Source organism: Apus apus, chromosome 7 (genome assembly GCF_020740795.1).
Source record: "Apus apus isolate bApuApu2 chromosome 7, bApuApu2.pri.cur, whole genome shotgun sequence".
NCBI classification, from domain to species: domain Eukaryota; kingdom Metazoa; phylum Chordata; class Aves; order Apodiformes; family Apodidae; genus Apus; species Apus apus.
The window spans coordinates 9942025-9964951 of NC_067288.1; the positions used below are offsets into that span (position 1 = coordinate 9942025).

At 36.2% G+C, this 22927-nt stretch overlaps 2 protein-coding genes across 6 annotated transcripts in view; one reads left to right on the forward strand and one right to left on the reverse strand.

Moving 5' to 3' along the window:
- Positions 1 to 22927, forward strand: part of HENMT1 (HEN methyltransferase 1) — a 39628-nt gene that overhangs the window by 13383 nt on the left and 3318 nt on the right. For 2 of the 3 annotated variants that reach the window (XR_007890035.1, XR_007890034.1), the window contains exons 6-9: positions 7731 to 7848; positions 13602 to 13765; positions 21905 to 21995; positions 22077 to 22215. The gene's annotated coding sequence lies outside the window, so the exon portion shown is untranslated. Of the gene's footprint in view, positions 1 to 7730; positions 7849 to 13601; positions 13766 to 21904; positions 21996 to 22076; positions 22267 to 22927 lie in introns of those variants that run through there. The other variant, XR_007890036.1, reaches the window with a different exon arrangement.
- The window catches only part of EEIG2 (EEIG family member 2), a 34270-nt gene continuing 11620 nt past the window's right edge, over positions 278 to 22927 (reverse strand). For 2 of the 3 annotated variants that reach the window (XM_051624879.1, XM_051624877.1), the window contains 10 exons: positions 12297 to 12417; positions 11681 to 11710; positions 11067 to 11183; positions 9819 to 9865; positions 6035 to 6141; positions 5104 to 5199; positions 4371 to 4557; positions 4157 to 4284; positions 3712 to 3781; positions 278 to 2667 (listed from right to left, as the gene is read on the reverse strand). In XM_051624879.1, the coding sequence (XP_051480839.1) occupies positions 2625 to 2667; positions 3712 to 3781; positions 4157 to 4284; positions 4371 to 4557; positions 5104 to 5199; positions 6035 to 6141; positions 9819 to 9865; positions 11067 to 11183; positions 11681 to 11710; positions 12297 to 12417 (946 nt within the window). In that variant the 3' untranslated portion in view covers positions 278 to 2624. The remainder of the gene's footprint in view (positions 2668 to 3711; positions 3782 to 4156; positions 4285 to 4370; positions 4558 to 5103; positions 5200 to 6034; positions 6142 to 9818; positions 9866 to 11066; positions 11184 to 11680; positions 11711 to 12296; positions 12418 to 22927) is intronic. The other variant, XM_051624878.1, reaches the window with a different exon arrangement.

A 22927-nucleotide genomic window follows, 5' to 3' on the forward strand; every position in this document is an offset into this window, starting at 1 on the left:
TGCTAGTTCTGGAATCTCTGTAATAATTAACTTACCAATGTGCCTCACACTTTACAACTGATTTTGCTCAAGACTGACATACTACTTTTTCTCTCCAGGAGCCAGCTCAGTAACTACATACTAGTAAGGATGCCAAATACTTTGTGAACTGGAAGTGGAAGTTTAATAAGCTGCAAAGGTAAAGTTTGAAAAGCAGTAGAAAATCTGAAATGGCCACAAACTTCGAGTAAAGTTTGTCATTTTTGCATAACAAAAGACATAATTGTTCAGAAGCAAATTCCAAGCTGAAGACAAGAGTTTATTGAATGTCTGAGAGATTTGTACTTAAATACAGTAAAAAAAAAACCAACACAGTTTACAGTTAGAGAATCACTCTGTAAAGAGTTGTAACTCAAAGTCAGAACAATAAATTACTAGGATACCGTTTTATTAAGAGCATGATTTCCATGTGAACTTCCCTCCTATTTAAAAGATCTCTGGCAAGAAAATAATTGGTTTCTAGTAAATAAAGTATCTTACCTACCACAGTTAGCTATGTCTTTTAATATAGAATACACTTCTGGGTTATGGAAATTCCCTGAAGAGTTACATAAGTAGCTATACAATATGTTTTAAAAGTCTGTTTTTCTCAAACTAGGTCTACTTTTCCTAGCAAAACTAAGGAGACTAACTACTACTGGTTTTAATACGTTTGTCAACAAGCGTAGCAGTGTTAAAAAAATATTGAAAACAATTTATTCAAATTTCATGCATCTTCTGGCTTGCAGTAGGATTTTTTTGGTACAAATTAGTTATATGACAGCAAAGGAAACTATCATGTTCTGATAGTTGTATACTTGTGGTTATGTAGTTTCTGTTTAAAATTTCTGTGAAAGGCAGAAATGGATAATACAATGCTTCTGTTAACAGCAGCTAAAAGATAAACTTAATATTAATTCTTTTACCCATTAAACACTTCAAAGAGATTATAATTAACATTAGGAAAAAAAAGTATTTAGGTACCATAACTGAGAAATAGGTCATATTAATCATATTCAATTACAATACTCAAGCTTTAACATCTGGAATTTCCTTGAACACAAATAAAAATTAGTTTACTAACTCTGCTATGGATTTATGGAAAATAAAGCCTGCTTTTCCTAATTTAACCCATTAAATATGGCCTACTTGTACTTCAATAAAAGGATGTCAAACATCACTCTGAGCAGAATTTGAAGTGTTCATAGTTTTCCAAAATGGCCACACTTATTTTTATTTTTATTTAATGCAAGCCTTACTGATAAACAGCACAACTAATCATAATAAAATTAAGGGCATTTGTAGTTTATAGCTAAATACAGCAGAGCCAAGCCTGAGTTAGAACTGTTACCTAACACATGCCTTTAAAAAACAATTATTTCATAATTCTCAGTGAAAATTCTAAGAGTTCTTCCATCTTTCTTGCATGCCAGGCAAATCACTATTTGTGCAAATTTAAATACAGTACATTATTTTAACATAACGGTGGACAGAGAGTGAAGGAAGAAATGTTGAACAAATCTGCTGCACAGCAAGACTTTTCCAGAGTGCAGAGTAAATCTACAATAAAGTGCTTCTCTTAATAAGTTACCTTGATGATAGTACAGATGTTAACCTAATTTTAAAGCTTACATTGCTTTGTAAATAGTTTAATCTCCTTGTACCTCCCCAATCTCACAAGGCACATTCAAAACACAAGCAAAGCACTAACTAAGCTACAGTAAAAAATTTTAAGTGGTAGTAAACTGCTGACTAGGTCTGTAAACAGTACCATCCCATTGAATCTCAAGATTCGTGCATTGTTGAAGTGAGTTTCTGTGGAAGCAGCTTTTGAATTCCACATTTAACAAACAAGCCAGTTTTCTTGATAATGCACCACTGTGCCTTAGTATTTTGATGTGGAAGCCCATTTCTTTTGTCACTTGCATGAAAACAGATGTCCCATTTGATGCATTTAAACCTCTAGACTTCATTTACAGTTAAAAGAACTGCTTGCTGGCTGGTTTAGATATATTTAGGGTTTTGTTTTTTTTAATGCACGTGAAATTCACTTCTACTGGTCAAACTTTCTGTAAGGTTATGCTCAGTGCTCTTAAGAGGGGGTTCTGTAAAACATCACTGAGCTGTTTTGTGGAGACCTTAGTTTTGACTTGATAGAAGTAATTAGCTTCTGTAAGACTCCAATGGCAGGTAGGATCTAAGTGAGTAATTAATTGCTTCAGTTTCATTTAAGACCAACTTTCAGAAGCTTCTTTAAAAAACAAGTTAGAAAGTACATTGCCAGTGATCTCCTGTATAAAATACTGAAATGGGACTCACTTAATCATGCTTCCAAAAACATTTCACACAACTTAAAAGCAAGTAATTCCACTAACATCAGGAAGAACTTGGTAGAACAGCCCAAGTGCTTCCATAAGGTATATGTAGTTAAACATTGCCTTTATACCACAAAAATGAAGCTCCGTGAGCAAGAGATATTGCATATTTTTCAAAAAAAAAAAAAAAGATCCAATTGAGTTTGTTTTGTCTTTCAAAACTTGAAACAGAGCAAACAAAAACAGAAGTATCAACTCCAGAGCTGCAAGTTTTCCTCTTGCCATTCTAGTCTAGCGTTTTATCACCACCTGCTCATATGCTCCAGATCCTACTCTGAAAGAATGTTTGAAAGAAGTTAGGTCAATTTCTGTTTAAATGGAAGCTAAACAGCCAGTACCACAGATCAGCAAGTCAAGTGTTTAAAAACAACCCACCTGCCCCGCCCAAAAAAATCAACCCCCACAGCCGAACAGCTGGTACCAGAACACCTAACTGTGAAGGCTAGAAAGCATGTATAATTTCCATGCCACTGAGTAACCTACAGATTAATGCATGTGTTTTCTATTATACTGCAAATTTAGAATGATAAGTAACATTACTGAAAAAGAAGTTACAGTTGAGCTGCTCTGTAGTTCCTTAAACATTATCTTTTGGGTGTACCTCCCACCCCAGCTGATACTTTGTATATACATTTATATATAAATAGAAATGTATCTAAAAAAAACCAGTCTTTTGTTCACACTGTAGATACACAGTTACAAAAACTGTCTCACCCCCCCCACATGACAGAGTGTAGTAGATTGTTAACCATGGCAAAATTGCAGCACTATGACAAAAAATAATAGGGCAAAGCTCTTAGTATGATGTCCTGCCTGGACTGTTCTGACAACTGAACTAGGACAAATCTCTGTATGGCACTATAGTGTGCTCTGTAACCAAACATATCATCCTGGATAGAAATTAGTGTGTCCAGCTTGCAAGTAAGTCAATCAGCTATCTTTTATCCATCAGTGTTGCTTACTTGTGTAAAATATATTTGGCTTATAACTTTCAGCACATTATTATAGCTGCCTTTGAGCGAAACTGAAGAAAACTAGGCTTGTTATCAGGAAGACATCAAAGTTCAATACTACAAAGGTGGAACTGAGACTCTTCAGAACCTCTGAAAATTATAATTCTTATGGCTGACACATCAGTTTTATTTTGGAACTGACCTATGTGTTTTGTTTTGAAACCTGATGATGTAGTTCTTCTGGTGCCTTTAAATGATACCGAATAGAAAGATACAAAGACCAAGAATGTATATACAGAAAAATTGCTGTACAAGATGAATTTTTGCTTAGTATTACCTATGGATTAGTTGGTCCGGCTACATACCTGTTAGGGAGATGATGGCTTCCAAAAGAAGTGCTTCCACCAGGGCCCACAAATAATCTTAAACCTTCTTCTAAAAAGCAAGAGAATTAACATGTTAGCTAGCTTTAACATTGCCCTAACTAAACCTAAGTAATTTAAAATCTATCTCATAACTCATACTTTCACATGCAAAAGTAATGAAGAAGCAAACTTCACATGATATAGGCTGGAGAAACTACCCTCTTTGTAGATTTGCCCCTGCTCTTTTCAGGCTTAAAGTTACTGGGAAAGATACATCAGTCAAGGGTCTTTTCAACTTCTGGGAGACAGGATGAAGCAGAAAATTTAGTGATCCATATCTACAGTCCTTATGATAATAAACAACAAGGACTATGAAGAAAGTGGATTTTCCTAAGGCATGTAATGTGTATCAATTTTCTCTAAGCTTCCTTATTTATCTCCATACCTTCTGCACTTGAATCCAAGCTGAAGTCTTGACTCTGAAGTATTTTTTCAACTATATCGTCAGCATCAACTCTGGTAGCATCTACCCTCTTCAGCTGTGACTCCACGGAGTCTTGCTTTACAGGATGTCTGCAAAAATAAATATATTTAGAGGTCTTAGAAGTGATAAATTATGTTTTACTTCTTTTACATAAGGCTTTCAAAGTTAAGTGTACCTGCAGGATTTTTCTGATGGTGTGTCCCTAACAGTTGTATCAATATTAGCTTCAGTTACTTTCTGCTGAAGGTCTTCACATGGCTCTAGAATACTTCCAATTCCTGTTGAGGTACTACCCACTGAGGTGTTTCTCCTGTGGCAGAGTTCAGAAAGGCTGGATGATCTAGAGTGACATGTACTATATCCTGTTGGAAAAGTGCAGGAAAGTTAAGTTACGTATGTTGTTGACAACCAAGGTCATTACTTGTATTTTACCATCCTGAAAGCAGAATTTGTGGTTTGTCTTCTTAAAAAGATACTTCAAAAGCCTTACAAATATATGTGCATATGCCAGCCAGGCAATTTACTTCGGGTTTTGTATTCTAGCAGAGGCTGTTTCCAGTTTGTTCTAAGTAAGTTTTGCTTCCTAACAAATAGAATTACTTTGTGTCATTGCTTCCCCTTCAGCTTTTAGAACTAAGTCTTCATCTGTAAATTACTACTTCTTACACATGGAAGAGGTAAAAATCTCATTCAGATATATTAATTGGAGGACAAAGCTGTCTCACATCTGAGCAGATAATTCGTTGTGCTTTTAAGAGGAAAAAAATGTTACCCTCCTCACACAGAAAGCTAGGAAAAAGCTTTCAACCTCAAACCATTTTTTCAAGCATATAAAATATACTTTTTATAATCTAAACTGTGAAAGTAAATAAACCCCAACAATTCATAACAAAATTGTTAACCACTACCTGACAGTTTTGACTGCTGACTTGCATAGCTTGATGTTCTGGAATGTCCACATGCACCAAGTTCATCTGGGACTGAGGCACTCTTTGATGAGGCATCTGTAACATGTGAAAGTCAGATACTGTTGCAAAAGCCATCTTTGTTATTACTTGTTGCAGAAGTACCCTGTGTTAACCAATATGGAGTCCTTACAGAAAAAATCATAATACATTTCTGTCTGAATAAAACAGAGCACTATTGAGCTAGAAAGATTTGTATGAAATGTAGTTTTAGAATTGTCTATACTATAGACATTACAGAGATGACCATGCTTTTCATTGTACCATGTTAGAATGGGGTATTGGATGTTTTCTGGTTGAAAAGGTAACTCTGGTTAAGACAACTTAAGCTGTGTTTAGGATGGAAATTAATAAGCCATGTAAGAGCCTGAAGCTTGTAAAAAATAAAAACCAAGAACAAACTCCCAAATTCCAACCTATAACACAGTGTTTTAATAGTATTTTTTCTATTAGTCTAAATTTTAGAGTAATTACTTTAATTTTAAACAATACTTAGAACTTTTGCCACTCAAAATGTACTCAGTTATGGATATCCCTATGATTTATAAGTTGAAAATCATGTGCCACATTAAATGCTCAGTCAAAATACAAATCCAAAGCAAACTGAGAAATGTGTCCTGCAGAAAAGGAAGGATTTAAAATGTGAAAAAGAAGGCAGGCTATCAGTCTAATTTCTGTTCTTTCTTTTGATTAAATAAACTGTTACGAAATGAGAGGTTTCACTGGTGTTATAGTGCATCTCAACAAATAACCAATGAAGGTCCCTTTGTGGGCCACTGCCAGCATCCTTTAGGATCTGAACTATTTCGTACATCTTCTTTAAGCTATGAACTAGTTATCGAAAACCTGAGGAATTAAGAGCATAATTTTATACCTGCTATGCCCAGATGTAGTACTTGTAAGTTTTCTCCACCTTTCCTGTCTTCATGCAAAGATTCTGATTCTCCAGCAATTGCTATAGACATTGCTGTGGAAGGAGGCCTGTAAAAAAAAAAAGGTGGTTAAGATTTGATGTACTTTTGCTATAATCCCTCTAAATTGATCAGCACAGATCTTTCTTTTCAAGTAAATTGGCATAATTTATACATTTATACTGTGCTTCAACTTAATAGGCTTGTAACTTTTTTTTTTTCCTGAAAAATGCAGCCTAGCCCCCTGTTAAAAAGAAAAAAAAAAAGCTTTTGCTACTGAGCTTAAAGACATTTCACAGAATCCATCTGCTGGGCCCTAAGTTCTGCAGACTTCTGGGGATCCTTGGAAAGGCTTTTCCTTTTTTGGTGACTGATGGAGTGATTTGTGTTTATTTTTAAGTTCTTAATTATTTTTAAGTGTACGAATCACAGGATGATTTGTGTGCTAAGAATATATATAATTCAGTACTTCATGGAATACAAGCAAACCTACATGACAAGTTGGCCTAATTGGGTTGTGCCCTGTGATGTACTCCTGGCTTTGTTTCATCCCTGTTACAGTAATTGAGGAGTTTATGGGCTGATAACCCTCCCTCTCCTAACAAAGGGGCCCATGTTACCATCTCCATGTATTCCTCTCTAAATTCTACCTCCTGCAAATTGAAAAAAAGCATCATGTTTGACATTATTTAAAATTGGTTCAATATTTTTAAAGCTTTTAATAAAGCTTAAATGCTTGTTTCAGTTTATACCAAGACCCAAAAGGGTATTTTATTAAAATGAATAGACATCTACATTTATGTATTTCTAGTACAAAAGAAACTCATTAGAAAATTACAAGGTCATCTTCTTTTGCAAGAAAATACAACTAAAATACATTTCAAGATGTTACATACAGTTTTGTTAATGCTTTGTTATTTTTTACTTTGGGAACAGACTGTTGTTCTGCATACAATTGGATACTTGCTGACATTTTTACATTTGACATATTAAATAAATGAGTCACCGTCTTACGTACAGTAACTCATCCCCTCTTATGTTACATTTGCAAGTAAAGAGAGAAAAAGAGAAAAAGGACTTCTGGAACTATAATGCTTGTGTGAATTAACTAACATATGAAAGCAACAACTGAATGCTTTCAGGAATGTCACCTGAGATCAAATGTCAAGCCTTCTAGGCTTCTTCATAAAATATGTAGCTGATTCCAGACTGTGATATTGTTTTAAGGTTTATTTTTCCTTCTACAAAGAACATCTGGATTAGATAATTTTTTGTACTGTTTGTGTTGAAAGTTTATGTTCCAGGAAATGGTTATATCATCAGTTTGGAAGAAAATGCCAAGTCTGAATAATATCAGTTAGAGTTTTTTTTTCCTAGGAAGCCAGAAAACTATTTGGGTATTAATTCAACTGCTTTGATACCAACCAGTAAGGAAGAGAAAGACATTGCTTTATTAGTATACAAGACTAATGTTTGGTTAGTTACCTTTGAGAAGTTGTTTATCAGTATCAGTGATGTATTTGTTAATGGATCTGACTCATATTAAATCAAGATGTGCTAAATAACTAGGGACACAGAAAAGCAATCAAATTCCAATCATACCATCTTGCTGTTTATTCAGTATGCACGAGATTTCACAGTGTTCTATTTTTATTAAAGGTTGGAAGAGAGGAGAAAAGGCTTTAAATGGTGCAAGGGGATATTGAAGAGTTCCTACAGCAAATCATCTGAGCTAGGCTGGTGCAGGCAACATTCCTGGATCTCCTCAGAAACAATGGTAAGGACACAGCCATAACAGTCATGCATGAAGTCTCTGTTTGCTACAGAAAAGAGTTCTCAGTTGTCCTAATAAAACCTTAAAATCATAAGTTACTTCATACTTGCACCTAAGACCGAGTTAGGAGATCATGCTGCTTTTCTTATTGCACTTTAAACAATCTTTTTTACTTAAGGAAGCCTTCAGTATATGTTTACTGTTACAGATTGAGCCTCTATGAGATTCTTATCCCTCTTCATTCGATTATTCAGAGGAACATTGATGGCCTATATTAATCTGATAAAAGATGAGTTTAAATCTAGTTTATGAGAGTGTTTTGAATAAAAACCCCTAATCTGTACTGAAGTAAGTGTTTTAGTGTGAAGTTTGTAAGTAAGCACTGTATTTTTTACAATGAAAGATCTCTTTGATACAACGTAAGGTATGAAAGTTGAGAACCTGCATAAAAAGTTGAGATTGACATGACAAGGGTGAAGCTAGTAATATTTCCAGATTGTCTTCCTTAAGCTCATTTTTTCTTTTCAAATGACTTGTAATACTTGAAACTCTGCCTTAGATTGTTTTTGAAGAGGCTAACATGAGAACGAGCATGTTGTCTCAGACCAAAGGTCTGTCTTGCCTTGCAAACTACAGATACTAAGAGAATATGGGACACAATGTATCTCCTGAATATTCTTCCAGCACCATCTCATCTGTAGCTTGGGTATTTCTTGAGTATTCTAAGTTGGTTTATGCTCAGTAACTTTTTATTCAGAAATCTGTCTTAATTTTTTCCTGAGCTTTAAATATTCAAAACATGTAGCTGCAAGGAGTTCCACAGCTTAATTGAAGGTTGTGGGAAGAAAAAATGTCCTCTTATTTTGAGGCCATCTCCTTCTGGTTTCAGTATAACAATATGGTAAATGAAGTGAACTGAAGAAAAAAATTGAGTTAAATTAGAACTTCATTCATTAACACCTTCCCCAAACATCTAGGGAGAAGTAAAACTGAACTAAGTTGGTTTAAACCTGATCCATTTAAAATTACCATCTACTGTCGTGTAGAATTGGAAAAAAACTGACATTAAACTGAAAAGCACATACACTTTGAACAACCCAAACTACCAGCATTTGAAATTACAGAAAGTAGTGGCATTAAGAGTCTTGACAAGTATTGAAAAGCTTGCCAATTGCTCTGTTTCTGTTTAGCCACTAAGCTTGGGTGCCTCATAACAAAATGGCATATTAGTCTAGAAAGAAAGCAACAATTTAATATTACTCATGACTACATTTCTCCCTAGCTTGGGGGATCTTTTTTATCCTGTGGTTGGTTATGGAAGCTAACATGCTCTAGCAAAACAATTACATTTCCTTAAGTACAGATTAAGGGTAACAAGGCCAAAGAATCTTGAATATACACCAGTGTATTTCCCTAGCTACCTCCCCCCTGAGATGTTACCTCTTGCATCTTTTACTAAGTTGCATAATGTATTTGCTAACTAAATATCTGTAAGTGCTTTCTCTGGTACTAAATCATATGACACTTCTATTTGTTTTATGGGGATTTTTAAAAATGTTTTAAAATAATCTGAGACTTTTGAATAAAAGGTGTAACAGCACATTTTTCAAATACAAGTATTAGTCAGATAACCCCATACTAAGTATATTTGTATAAGCTTGCTGCAGGAAGAGTTTCCCTTACATGTTTCTTTTATTTTTTTATTTTTATTTAAATTAGAGATGTGCAGTATTCTTTGCTTGAAAATACACAGCATGGAGAACTTTGATAGTTCTACTGGTATTTTTACTGTGTTGACCATTTTTCAGGTAACATCCCATTTTAATTATTTTTAATGCTGCTTTTTTTTTTTTTTAATTGGAGATTGCAGGGATTTAGTTTGGAGAGAGTTATAAATGCGATTTAGAAGTCTAATTCTGAACATGGAATGCTTGGCCAAAACATTACCCCACACAGATTTCTTATAAACTTACGTTTTGAAGCATGGGTCTCCAGACATGAGTTGCATGTTGATCAAAACCTACATATTAAGAAAACAAAACCCACTGTAAGAAAAAAAATTGGTCTGTCATACATGGTCATGTCACTAAGTTATACTTGCCACAAATCTTACATTTAAGTAAAATAAAATGGCATAATCATATATGCAAATAATCAGACTTACGCAAAAAACTATATTTTTTCTTATTGTACATGCACACAACACAAAAGAACATTTGAAGTCAGATAATTGCACATATGCGATTCTGCAAAAGATACATAAATGAAGAAGAATCACTAATAGTTAAGGTGGCTTTAAGGGAGAACTAGAGAGGCAGGAAATCTGAAAGATTAATGAGCAAACAGAATATTGTTTAAAACAGTGGGTGCTCAAGCATGTTCTTTGCTGAGAGTGTTTAGCAAACTGCTAGCATACAAGAACTGGTTGTGCTAACATCAGAGAAAAAAAAAAGACAAAAGGTAAATAATGCCATAGGGCAACAATGAATTGAGAAGGCTCATTAGCTAGGTCAAAGCAATCAATTAAAAGTTTTCTGGAACAAGTCTATGACTGACTTAAAGAAGTCAGAAAGTACATGCTTAAACATTATACTCAGTAGTATGAGAAAATTATTCCAGTGTCTTGGCAGGAATTTTGTTTTTTTAAACATACTTGTAACGTTTTGAATGCAATTATTTTCAGGTTAGTGCAGCTTTTTCCATTTTTTTAACTCCCTGGACTCATGGGAGAGAACAGCAGGGTGGGTTTCTTCCAGCAACATTCACCAATTGTTACACTAATTACTATCAAGTAGGAAAGGGAAAGTTCCAAAAATCATGGAGGTGTTTGAGCTGGTTTATACATAAATAACCCAACTGAGAGATTCACTCTTGGAAAAGCTGCACAGGAAGTTGCCCAGTCTTAAAGATATAATTGCTACATTTATATAATGTATTTGCTTCTTCATTCTGCTTCCCTGGCCCATTTTTTGGTTCCTGTTAGAATAGGAACACCTTTCATTTTACAGCTGTCCAGCTCCATTTCAAGGAGTAGGACAAATTGTATTTTTGACTGCGCTGGATTTTAATGATTCTCTCTAAATAACACTGAAGTTTTTATTTTAAATAGTTTTCCTTCTAGAAAGAGGTTCAGCAAATACATTTGAAATTTCATTAAGTGCTTAACAATACCACTTGTTCCTTGCCTTATTAGTTTGAGTATGATAAAGCAAACAAATTACTTTGAGGATGGAGTTATCCTGTCTTGTATTTTTGGTATCATAACCTTCCAGTAAACAGCGACGAGTGGTATTTCCCGATCCAGCAAACTCTGCTAGATTTAGATCTGCAAATCCCAGCTGTTAAGGGCAAAATGACAAAGTTAGTAGTAAGCATAATACTAAATGAAGGTAGTTTCTACATGCACAGTACTGAGTGCCACTCAACAGCAGTTTCTGTCAAATATGAATAAGGGGATGCCCATTAAAAGGAGGCAAAAGCAGGAAACAAACTTTAAGTGTCAAATTCTGCACAGATCCATTTTCAGTTAAATGTAAAAGTCTCAAGATAAAAAATAACCAGGAGATTTTCATTTATTTGTAAAAGTAAACACATGCTGAAGGGTTTACTTTTATCAACCCTTCAACATACTAAATTGGAATTAAAAAACATTCTGGTGGTACAATATTATTATATACTTACTAAACACAGTGATCAAGAGTTCCAACATCACTGTGTCACTACAATGCGTACATTGAATTCCTGGGTATTATAGTACTATTCTGCACTTACTTTAAAAGTAATCACACGAAAGAAAAGCTGATTCATTGGTAAAATTAGATACATCTCATTTTACCTTTGCATATGTCTTTCCTCCTTTTAACTCCTAGGAAAAAAAAATACATGCCATTAGGACATTGAAGATACTGACTGGATTTCTGCATTTGTTTTGTTTTTTAGAAAAGCAAATACTAATCTTCATTTTAAAATAGCTCAACATATATTTGCTAGCCAGTAGTGCTGTTATTTAGAACTTAGTATTAATGACATCCTCAGTGCAGGCCAGCAGGAGACGTCGTCTTGTGGAGAAGGGGAGTGCCTGATGCCACCAGCATTTAGCTCTCACAAAGTCCCAAAGGCAGGAAATGCTGCACAGAAAATTCTGGTACTTAGCACAGTTCAAGGCTTCCAAGTTTACTACTGCTTATCAGCAGTATCTATCAAGACCTAACTTCATGAAGACTGATGTCCTGCTGGAATAAGTGTTCTTTTCAGTAAAAACATTTTTTAAAACCTAATTTATTCAAACTAAGGTAATTAATAAGATTACTACAAAATTTTTACTAGATGAACACCTGACATGGTTGCAGCTAAAATTTGTTTTGTGAAGTTTGTTAGACATTTAAAAATCAAACCAAACCAAGTGAAGGAAGAGCAGGGAAAGAGGAGAGGAGGGAAAAAGAGGTACTTACCTTCCGTACAGACACCCTGCAAACGCAAGCATCCAGAATCCCTGTTGTGGCACTGGCACTGATTTTACACATAAACAGGAACTTCTTCTTCCAGCGGACACAGTTTGCCTGTACTACCTCCCTGCAAGTAGAGAACATATGGATAGTATCAGGTGCATACACATTCAGGATCATAAAATGCAGTAGGACAGCTCAAGGTACAGGAACCAGTGCAGAGTGGTCACTTCATGCAAAATCTGTTCTATGGACTGAATAATCATCCTTCATTCTTCTCTTGGAGTAGCAAGGCAAATAACTTTTCAAACCTTGAACATAGTATTCAACCTACAGAAGAATTCAACAGCCATGTTTTTTTGCAAATGGACGAGACCGTGACTTGTCCAGTTTGCCTCAGGAGAGTGGAGTCTTCCTGAACATTAGCTCTCAGGCACTGTCTCCAAGCTGCTGGGCTTTGGAATGTGCTCAAGATGCTGTCTTTGACAGTAGTTTTTCAATACAGAGAAAGGGAGCATCATGCATGCAGAGCGAGATAAATTAGAAGCCTGGAAGAGTACAAAGGAGATGATGTACAATAACCAGATACAAAGTAAGGCACTTGGAACAAGCAAGAATTTCAGCTACATACTGGGAGCTTGCCATTTGAGAGCAAAATAAGACAACTAATATCTGAACAGATTTGTTCATTGCAGTAGGATTATGACCTGACAGTGTGATGCAGCTGAGAAAAAGGCAAAATGTAGGATGCTTTCAACTATATTAATATTATATAAGACTCAAACAGAACACTCTGTTAATGTAACTCTGTTTGAGCAAGAACAGATTCCAAAATTAAGAGGTACAGGGAGGACAAATATAAAACTCCTATATCTTATAGAAAAAATTACATTTAAACACTTTAGAGAACAAGTAATTTGAAGTCAAATGAAAAGTAGTTAGGACCAAAATAAGGTATAATCAAACACCCATTGAAAATTGAAAATTACAAAGTCCTAAACCACAGAGCAAGTTTCTAGAACAGCCCTCAAATAAGAGAGGTAGGAGCAAAAAAATCTTGCTGTATTTAAATAAAAGGTTAGGCAGTTTGTGAATAACAGGGGACATAAGCACTGTGATTCTGAGGGACCTACCTCAATGATCAAACATCCCACATTTCTAAGTCAGAACTGTGGAGAAACTGTGGTAGTTTCTTCTACCACTTTAATTGTTCAAGTACGGTCTTCACATATTAAAGTAATATTTGTCCTTTTCTTTCTTTTCCATTTTTCTAATACATACATTCCTGTGTTTTTTGTTAACCTCTTACAGCTTCTGAAGATCCAGTCTTGCATCTTTGACAGAGGTAGAATTCTGGAGACAGAGTTTATCAACCTTGAAGAAGTGATGAAACACAAGGCTCACGCAAAAGCTGCCATTTGCTGTGCTGGTGAGATTTCCAGCTGCATGGCTCACTGGCACTGTGACTTCCCAAGGTAGGAATAAACTGCCTGAAATGAGTCAGTTCAATGACCACAACAGACTAACGGCTTCTGATGATACAACACTGAGTCACATTCAAGCACATGACCTAAAAGAAACATGCTCTCTACACCATGAGCAACCTACCTTTTATCTTTTGTGTTTTATATTGTAAACCTTCCTGTGGTTTTGAAAAAAAATAAATATCCCAAACTGCCATTATATGAGTTATTTTAATCCTAAATAGAACCTGAATTCAAAAAAAGGTAGATTACTAATAGTTACATCCTGTACTGGAAACAGGCTCAAGCAAGAAGTCATCAGATAAAACACAACCTTGAAGGGTATTTGATAATCACTAACCTTTGCAACACTTGGAAGGCCCAGGAATACTTCATAGCACTTATGTGATATTTGCTCAACTCTCAGGTAAAGAAAACAGTGAGATGTCTGCTGTCCAGCAGAACTCAGATATCCCAGTGCATGGGTATCTGGGGTGTGCATATTTGCAGGTTTCACACACTGTGCTTAAAGATAACACAGCTTCTGAGAACACTTTTTTTTTCTGCAGATCACAGTAATCCACTAACTTAGAAATGAAATCTCCATTATTTTTTTTAAAAGTACTTGTTTTTTCTAAGTAACATTCTGAGCTTATCCTAAAAGCAAAAAAATAAAAGACCTTCTCTCTTAAAAACACCATCCCACCAAAATCAGTTTTACCTTTTTGATGAGCTGGCTAGTTACAAACTTCTGCTGCAAATAGAGAAAAGCTATTTATGTCACTACCTTTAATCATTAAATTCACTGTAGCACTCTGATCCTTTTGTCAACAGTTCTATCAGGATAGACTGAGAAATCTAGAAGCTCTTATGAAACAGTACTCATGTCCTCTTGTGAGCACCAGAAGCAACAGGCCAGCATTGGTACTGAAATACAATAGACAGAACCCAAAACACTTGCTTACTGTCAACCCTGCTGGTAGTTACCGTAACCTTCAGGAGCTGGTTAGGCTAAAAAGACTGAGTGGGAAGGTGAATGTGAATGCACCTAAATGATATGGTTGGTCAAGATTTCCTTTCACTGAACTCAGCACATTTTGGCACACTGGTAGTAGTCCTCCCAAAATAATCCAAGCGCATAGACATAAAAATTCCCAGAATCAGATTTTATATGTAGTTTCAGCACAGAGTAAGGATCTCATTTTTAGCACACCAATATAATTAAAACACCTCTGCATTAAGGGGATTAATTAAAAATGCTGTTGCCTAAATGAAGTGATTGTTTTATCTGGCTGTTTTAATGGACTTTAAAGGGTTACTGAAATTAAACCTTGCAAGAAATATCTAATCAATACTAAAATGCATGCAATTATACAAACCTTCAGAAAGCAAGAAGTCTTAACAATGTTTTGACTTAAGCTCTATCTCTAGTCTCAGATCAAGGCATATCAGCTATGGCCATGAATCCACAGGTACCCTGCATTTGCACATTGCTATGCATCCAATAATATGCACAGAACACTCCAGTCTTGAGTTCCTTTTGGAAACTAGAAGCAATGTAGAGTTTCTGCTATTCGTTATAAGGTTATAAAACAATGCTAGAAGACTGAAAGTGTTCATTTGTCATCCATAAAGATAATGAAAACCTTTCTCATAACATCTGCTCATCATACAAGTAGGACAGTTGTCATCACCCTTGCCAACCTTCCTTGTCAGCCAGGATACCATTGGGATTACCAGTAACAGAACTGCTTCTCCTTCTATTTACCACTTCACTAACTTCTTCTAGTGTTTTTACATCTGTAAGATTTCCATTTATTAATAATACTTTTTCCCACAAATAATGCATATAATTTTCTAGATGTTTCCGTAAATCCATAAGGTCAAAATAATGTTCCAAGATCTTTGAACACCTCTGTATTATGGTTCAGGTTATGTTTCTACTTTTCAGAACAGCTTTCCACCTCTATAGCAAACTGCAGTCAAAAGCAGCTTTACGTTGTACAGTTGTAGAGTATTCCAGAAATCACTAACATGATAGTAAAAGATAGTATAGTGAGCATAAAATGTTGTATTTTTGCTTGTAAATACAAGATAGATGAAACATCTACTGTAAGTGTCCTTAAAACCTTTAAGGATCTTGAATTTATTTTAACATACCAGTACTACTGTATGTATAGCATTGTTCAAGTAAGGAAGTTAGCACAAAAACATTATGCTTTTCGTAGACTCATTCCACTCGTATCACAGGTCAAAATTTATTATAAGATTTAAATAGGACTATTATGTTTTAAAGTTCTCTTACAAACAAGAAATTAAATGTTACAGTAAGAAAGCCTCAACTATAGACGTTGATGCTCTAATTCTTGAAGAAATAAAATGGGATAAAGCCAGGAATACCCTTTCCTCCTCATAATGACCTCAAAAAAGTATAATTAGTTTCTTTCGCCAACACATTATCCCATTGTTTTAAAAACCAGGATATTTGAAACATTTGTACACAATGTGCAAAAAAGCCCCCAACCACCTCCCCCTCTAGCAGTTCTTCTGTTTCCATTACACAAAGAAAAATTTAAAATATTTTAATGAAGGTAATTTTTGTGTGAAGAAAAGCACCGGCAAATTATTCCTCTCATTCAAAAAAGCCCCCAACAGACCCAAGTCAAATCAGAATATTTCACTTTTAAGAGCCATCTCTAAGTTTCTGAGATTCTTGGTTCAACTGTAAAGCCTTTAGAAAATAAACAGTTATATTGATGGGTTACTATGGAAATGAACCCAGATAGCTTCTTGGCAACTGTGCCTCTTCTGCAGGGCCCGCCGGAGAAAGCTTTCCGCTATGAGTCAGTTTCCTATGAGCATCACAGTCACTTTACCACATGCAAAGCAAAAACAGTTGTTTCATGAATCAAAATGTATCTTAGTTACTAAGATGCATTCAGACATGCACTAGGTTGTCACGCTTTGGTGTTGTTTAACAAATCCTGTCAGTAAAACCTAACCAAGAATAAAGTGAATACACAGATATTTAAGATAAATTGATTCCAATGTATATTTTAAGTTACCATCAGTTTAATGAATTGAGTGTTTTCAATTTGGAGGGACAATTTAACTTGGACTAAATTTCAAATACAAGATTTCAGTTGTAGACAGGTCTTTTTCTGTATGTATTCTGTGTACTGACAAAATTTCAGGTTAGAATTATGAATAAAAGTCTTGTTTTTTCTCATGTGATTGACAAAAGAGAAAATCAGCAAGAAAGCCAACACAGAAGAAGCAATAAATCCTAATCCAGTCAACTCCTCATCCTAATTTGTTAGCAAGTGATGGACTCTTTTTTTTTATTATTAATGGTGTTTGTGATCAGCAGATTGTTTGCTCATTTCCACGTGGATAAAGGATACGAATAATGGCCTGTTTCGGCAAATAGCCACAAATGCAAAAATAAATCACTTTTAAGGACTTTAAGTATCATGGGAAAAATCCCTTCTTGCCAAATGGAAAAGCTTTAGCAGGAGAAGCTTGGAAATAAAGAAGACAAAACTCCTGTGGCCATTTAGCAAAATACTGTGTTCCATTAATTAGAAAAAGGTTTATTAAAGTTTTTATCTGAATTATTGTAGACAGCCAATTATAACATTCAGGCAAAGTGTTATGTTAAAAGGAATGTTTTTAGTGCAATTATTTTAGAATCATTAGTCACCAAAGAAACCAAAAATGGGGAGCATTTTTTTTCTGTTTTAAGACACCATTCAGTCTTTAAGTCAGTAACACTTCAACACGAAAATTACTTGTGAAAATACTTTTGAAATCAACTGGGTCAGTACACTTCTTTATGTTAAGGAAAGAGGTGTTTGCTCAGACATCTTACAGCTTTTGTACAGAACATGAGTTACCTACTCATTACAAATAGCTTGAAAAAATAGCTTTTTTATTCTGCAGGGCAAATAAGAGTATTAGTTATAATTTTTTAAAGCTGGTAGTTTGATGAGAGGGTTTCTTTGGGCTTCTAAAAATTGTTGAGACCAAAGTATGGTAAGTAAAATGTCTTTAGAAAAGTTCTCTGAGCAAGTGCAACTTTTACAATATTGCCTAAGTTTTGCTTGCTTCTTTTAGGGGCAAATACATCAAATTGATGAGACAACACCAGCAAAGTAAGGCTGCTGCAGCTCTGCTCCCCAGATCCAAGCTGTGGCAAGGCTGGAGCTGTATTCCCAGTAAGCACCTGCACACAGCACATGTCCACAGCCAGCCACACAGATCACGGAGACACAGAGTGCTGGCAGACAGCAGCCTCATCCCACTCCCCTCTCTGGCTCAGCATGACAGAGGTCTACTAGCAGGACATATATATATATATGGCTCCCAGGCCACACTGCCTACTGGACAGCCAGTCTGGCTTGATCCCTGATAACATTTACACACACATGTGCATTTGCTCCAGGTGCTGGCACAATGGACACAAAGGCCACTCTGACCCACAATCCCACTCCCGTGGTGGCACTTAAGTCCACTCACTCAGATCTCTCCTGTTGCTGGCACCACAGACACCCAGGCCCTGTGATACAGTCTTGGCTCCAGTTGCTGGCACTCAGACCCACCTCCCAAACACACAGAGCAGGGAGCCATGCACCCACGAGGCAGTTGGAATGTGGTTTAATATGAAGATACAGTAGACTGTGCTAATTAGCAATAGGGCATGGCCAAACAAATGTACCAACCCTCAAGCTATTTATACCTAACTGGCTCTTTTATCCGCTTTCCTCTCTATTTCCCCCACACTTTTCTTCCTCAAACTGCCTCATTTCATCCCTTCCTGCACCTTTAGTTTCTCTCCTTAACATCCCATAATGAGCCTCTTCCCTTGCATCCCATAACACATCTTGCAGTGCTATGCACTTACTCCCTGCAGTACAAAAGGTGCTTTAGTGTTCACTCAGCACGATGGGTTTCCTGACTGGACAATGGGGCTGAGGCTCTCCTGGGACAGCCTTGGGAGGGGCCCTAACAGGGTGTCCCCTTATCCAAGTCCATAATTCCAGTTCCCTACCTGCCTCTGTGTACCTTGACTTGTGTAGCTGGGCCTCTGCTGGGCTGATGGCTTCTGTGACAGGCCCAGGAGTAGCTAGAGCAGGGTATTATTTTCATTCCCCCACCCCCTCCTGCCTGTGTTTCCTGCACTCGTTTGTGGGTGTGCATACAACCTTTTATCACCTAACATAACAGCTTCCTTTCATCAACCCTTGGCTAAATAAACTTAACAGTTAGCTCTGTCCTTGCAATACAAATACAGTGTTTAGTAGATTGGAGTAACATGGAGTTGTTTTTAGTGTAGGAAGAGTCTTTTAAAACGGGAAAAACATCCCATTAATGTATTTTTTTTCTCTATGTACTTTTTATATATAGATACGTATCACTAAACGCCCTTCTTCTGCAGAACACCAGAACACCTAACAAAGAATGCCAGTGTCATGATTCTTACAGAGGCAGGAATTAAGGCATTAGCCTATAATCTTAACAGTTTATCAGCCACAGTTTATGTCCTCAGAGGTTCAAGTTGGTTTACAGTAAGATCTTACTTTCCTAGGATATCTTCACCATTAGGGAATTATTTATATTGGGGAACACAATGGTTTGACACATAATACCCTCTTGCACCCCTCAACCAAAAATATACTTGTTTTTAAATTTTGTGCAGTCTCACCATTGAGGGAAAGATGTAGGTACCCATGCAACAAGCTCCCCAGAGCAATTGAGTGGCTGCCTTATCTTTCAAGCAAAACATTGTGCACTACTTCTCAGTCTCCCAAGATCTGCCAAATAGCTTGGTATTTGTGAAACATTCAGACTATCAGAAAATTACTCTTATTGCTACACAGAAATGCAGCCTTCTTTTTTGATTAAGATCCATGCAATTGAAGTATCAATCAGTATAGTTGACTAACGTCTTTTAATCTCTACTGTAAACACAAACAAGGGATCCTTTAGTTTCAAGTTAAACTAAAATCCTTACTGCTAAGTTGATAATAAAAGCAAAAGGAAACAAGTAGACAAGTATAAATTTAACACAGGTATTTTAAATCAAACAAGAGCTGTAACACCAGTATCAACTTTATTAAAGTCTATTCTGTGCATCTGATACGCAACTTAATACACATAACATACATACTCCCCATGCACATACTGATTCTAGCTTCATTATCTTTAAAGAGCATTGAGCTACAAAGAAGCAAAACACATTTGATAGAACTTCTCTAATACCAAACTGTACTTTAAATTGCTATTTGATAACAAGAATGATAAATTTAGTCTTCATATAGGAAGATGCATTGCTTAAAGTTGAAGCTCAGAGCATGATCTCCAAAGTATAGACTGTAGTAATAAACTTAAACAAAGCTTAGATTTACTTCTTATATTCAGGAAGAAATACGGTTTACTTTTCTTTAATATTCTATGTTTCCTCCATGCCTGAGGGATACAAGAAGATACATTCTTTCCAACAAAAACATTTTTTCCTAAGCATTGCAAAAAAACACCCAAACAAAACCCTTCATTTACAAACAGAGCTTCAATGTTTCACAAATTCCAGTACTAAGCAAAGCAGCAAACAGCTGGCTCTGCAGGAAAAGCTTGACTTGTTTACAGTGCACAACTCCTCAGTTAATTTGCCATTAGTACAAGCAGAACAGAGCAATCATTTTCTATTCCACATTTTTGCTAATAATAAACACATTATATCTTTAACTAACAACATTTCATGTATAAACTGGTCATGCCATGGAAATAGAGCTGCTTTGGAATACTTTTACTTATGAAAAACTGCTGGTTACAGGCAAATGCAGAGGCCTAAATGGGAATTGGCACTGTGAAGGGCAAACTGCATTAGCAAGGCTGTAGCTAGCAGGTCAAAGAGTGGTTGTTCCCCTCTGATGAACATTTCTGCAGCCTGGCACGTGTCTTTGGGGCCTTCTCAGTAGAAGACACTGAGAAACTGGAGCAAGTCCATGTGATGTGAAATGCGGGTCTGGAATCAGGGATGAGGGGGATTAAACACCTGATACAGAATTCTGAAACATGGGATTTTTACTATCTGAAGAAAAGGTGAAGGAAGATGTAATTGCTATTTTCAACAATGTCTATTGAGTTAGAGAGAAGGTGGAGCCAAACATTTCTTAATGGGGAGCAGAAAGAGGCAGTAACAGTCAAAATTCCAATAAAATAATAGGGAAACAATGCTCACAATAAAAGTGGTGAAGCAAATGGGCAGGTTGTCTACAAAGACTGGAATCTCCATTCTTACAGATTTTATAAAGTGGACAGGACAAAGCTCTGAGCTTCCTAATATAACTCAAGTTAGTCTTGCTGTGAGGAAATTGGGCCACATCATCTCTAGCACACCTCTCCACCCTAAGTTATTCCATGAACAAAAATGGTGCTTGCAGACAACAAGTTTACAACAGCAAAATACTGTGCTCCATGTACAGTGCTGGGGTCAGGGTTTGGGGGGGTGTGTGTGTGAGAAGAATCCTTATTATCACCACCTCTTTTAAACCAAAGTGCCTCTTCTGCACATGCCACAGACAAAGTGTAAATGCTCTCCCCCTGCTCCTCTTTAACCGATATCTGTCATGCATCTCTTCTCAGGAAGTCCTTCTGAGAAGTTAGCTGTTGCTGCATCTCTTACTAGTACTTACAGTAACTAAAGTCTCACAGGAATGAGCCCTTTTCATAGCTGTATTAACCAGTTACATCCCATGCAAAGTGCAGCCTGCACACACATTTTGTCTCCTACTGTAGCCCAAAGATGGCCCTCTTCAGATCTAATTTTTTCTCTCTTTGATTTTTCTCCAAACTATTTCAGAGATTTGATTTCTTCATCCCTCTTATTTCCACACCATTATTCTTCCACCTTTGTACACAAATGCTCCCATTAATATTTTAGCCTTGTTTTTCATGCCCTTCAGCCCTCTCCGGAACATCCAGTCCTTACTCATCACATTACCTTCCTCAAGTATATTCTCTAAATCTGTTAACTAAATCCCATTTTATTGTAACTATTAAAGACTCTAGAGGTACAAAGAAACTATTTAAAAAAAAAGAAGCTGTAATTTGTGTAGAAAACTTTCCCTTTTTACCTTTTCCTCTCTACAGGGAAGGAAGGAAAAGGCCTGGAAGCTTCTAATGCAAGTGTCTCAAAACTGAGGAAACACTAAGTGGACATTTGGGAATCTGAAATGAGCAGGTACAAAACTGCAAGCCAGAATTTTTTATCCCACCACCACATTACCTCACAGCACTTAAAAATTTGGAAATTTTGTTTCAGTTCATCCAATGCAAATCTGGTGACAGTTGAAAAACTATTAGAAGTAGTTTTATCCATTACAAACTCCGAAGACTGTCGTGAGGATTCATACATCATGCAGAAAGATGAGAGTTATGAGGACACTAATTCCATCTGACAGGTATGTTTTTCTAACAAGTACTTTTGTTTAAAAACAAAAAGCTTGTTAAGCTGTTTTGCTGTCAGGAGGCTTTTTCCCTTTCAAATACAAGGGCAGCAACAGGGAAAAAAATGGTTAAAAAGCAATTTGAAGAGTCCAGAGAGGCAGAAGATGTTCTTGCTGGAATCACAAAAACCAAATGTGGTAACCAGTCATCACTAGACACAAGCACTTATTATCTGAAAGGTAAGAAACCAATTTCTACACAAGACAATTACCTACTCCAGCCTGTATCTATTAGAAATAAGAATATATTCATACAAGTAATGCAAGATCTATGAGACTGCCTCTCAATACTCAAGAGTACTACATTTATAAAAAGCAACCAAAACTTGCCTGGAATCTGCTGGAGAATAAATTTTTTTAATGAAAAAGAATTCTCAACCACCCCAATCTCTATCTGTCACACAGATACTGATCATCACCAGCTTCTTAGTTTAGAACAGTATTTTGTAAAAGAAAGGAGAAACATCAACAGTCCAAGGTGTCAGAAATCAGATCTAAAAGGCAGGGAAGTGTGACCAAACTGAAAACTGCAGCCGTAGGGACACACCAACCAACAACTCCTTTCCTTGCGTGGGATGCAGGTGGAAATTAAGCTAAAAATCTAACTAGCAGTTATTGTAACCTAAATCTATACAGCACAGTGTTGAAAGTACACCCTAGAGAAATA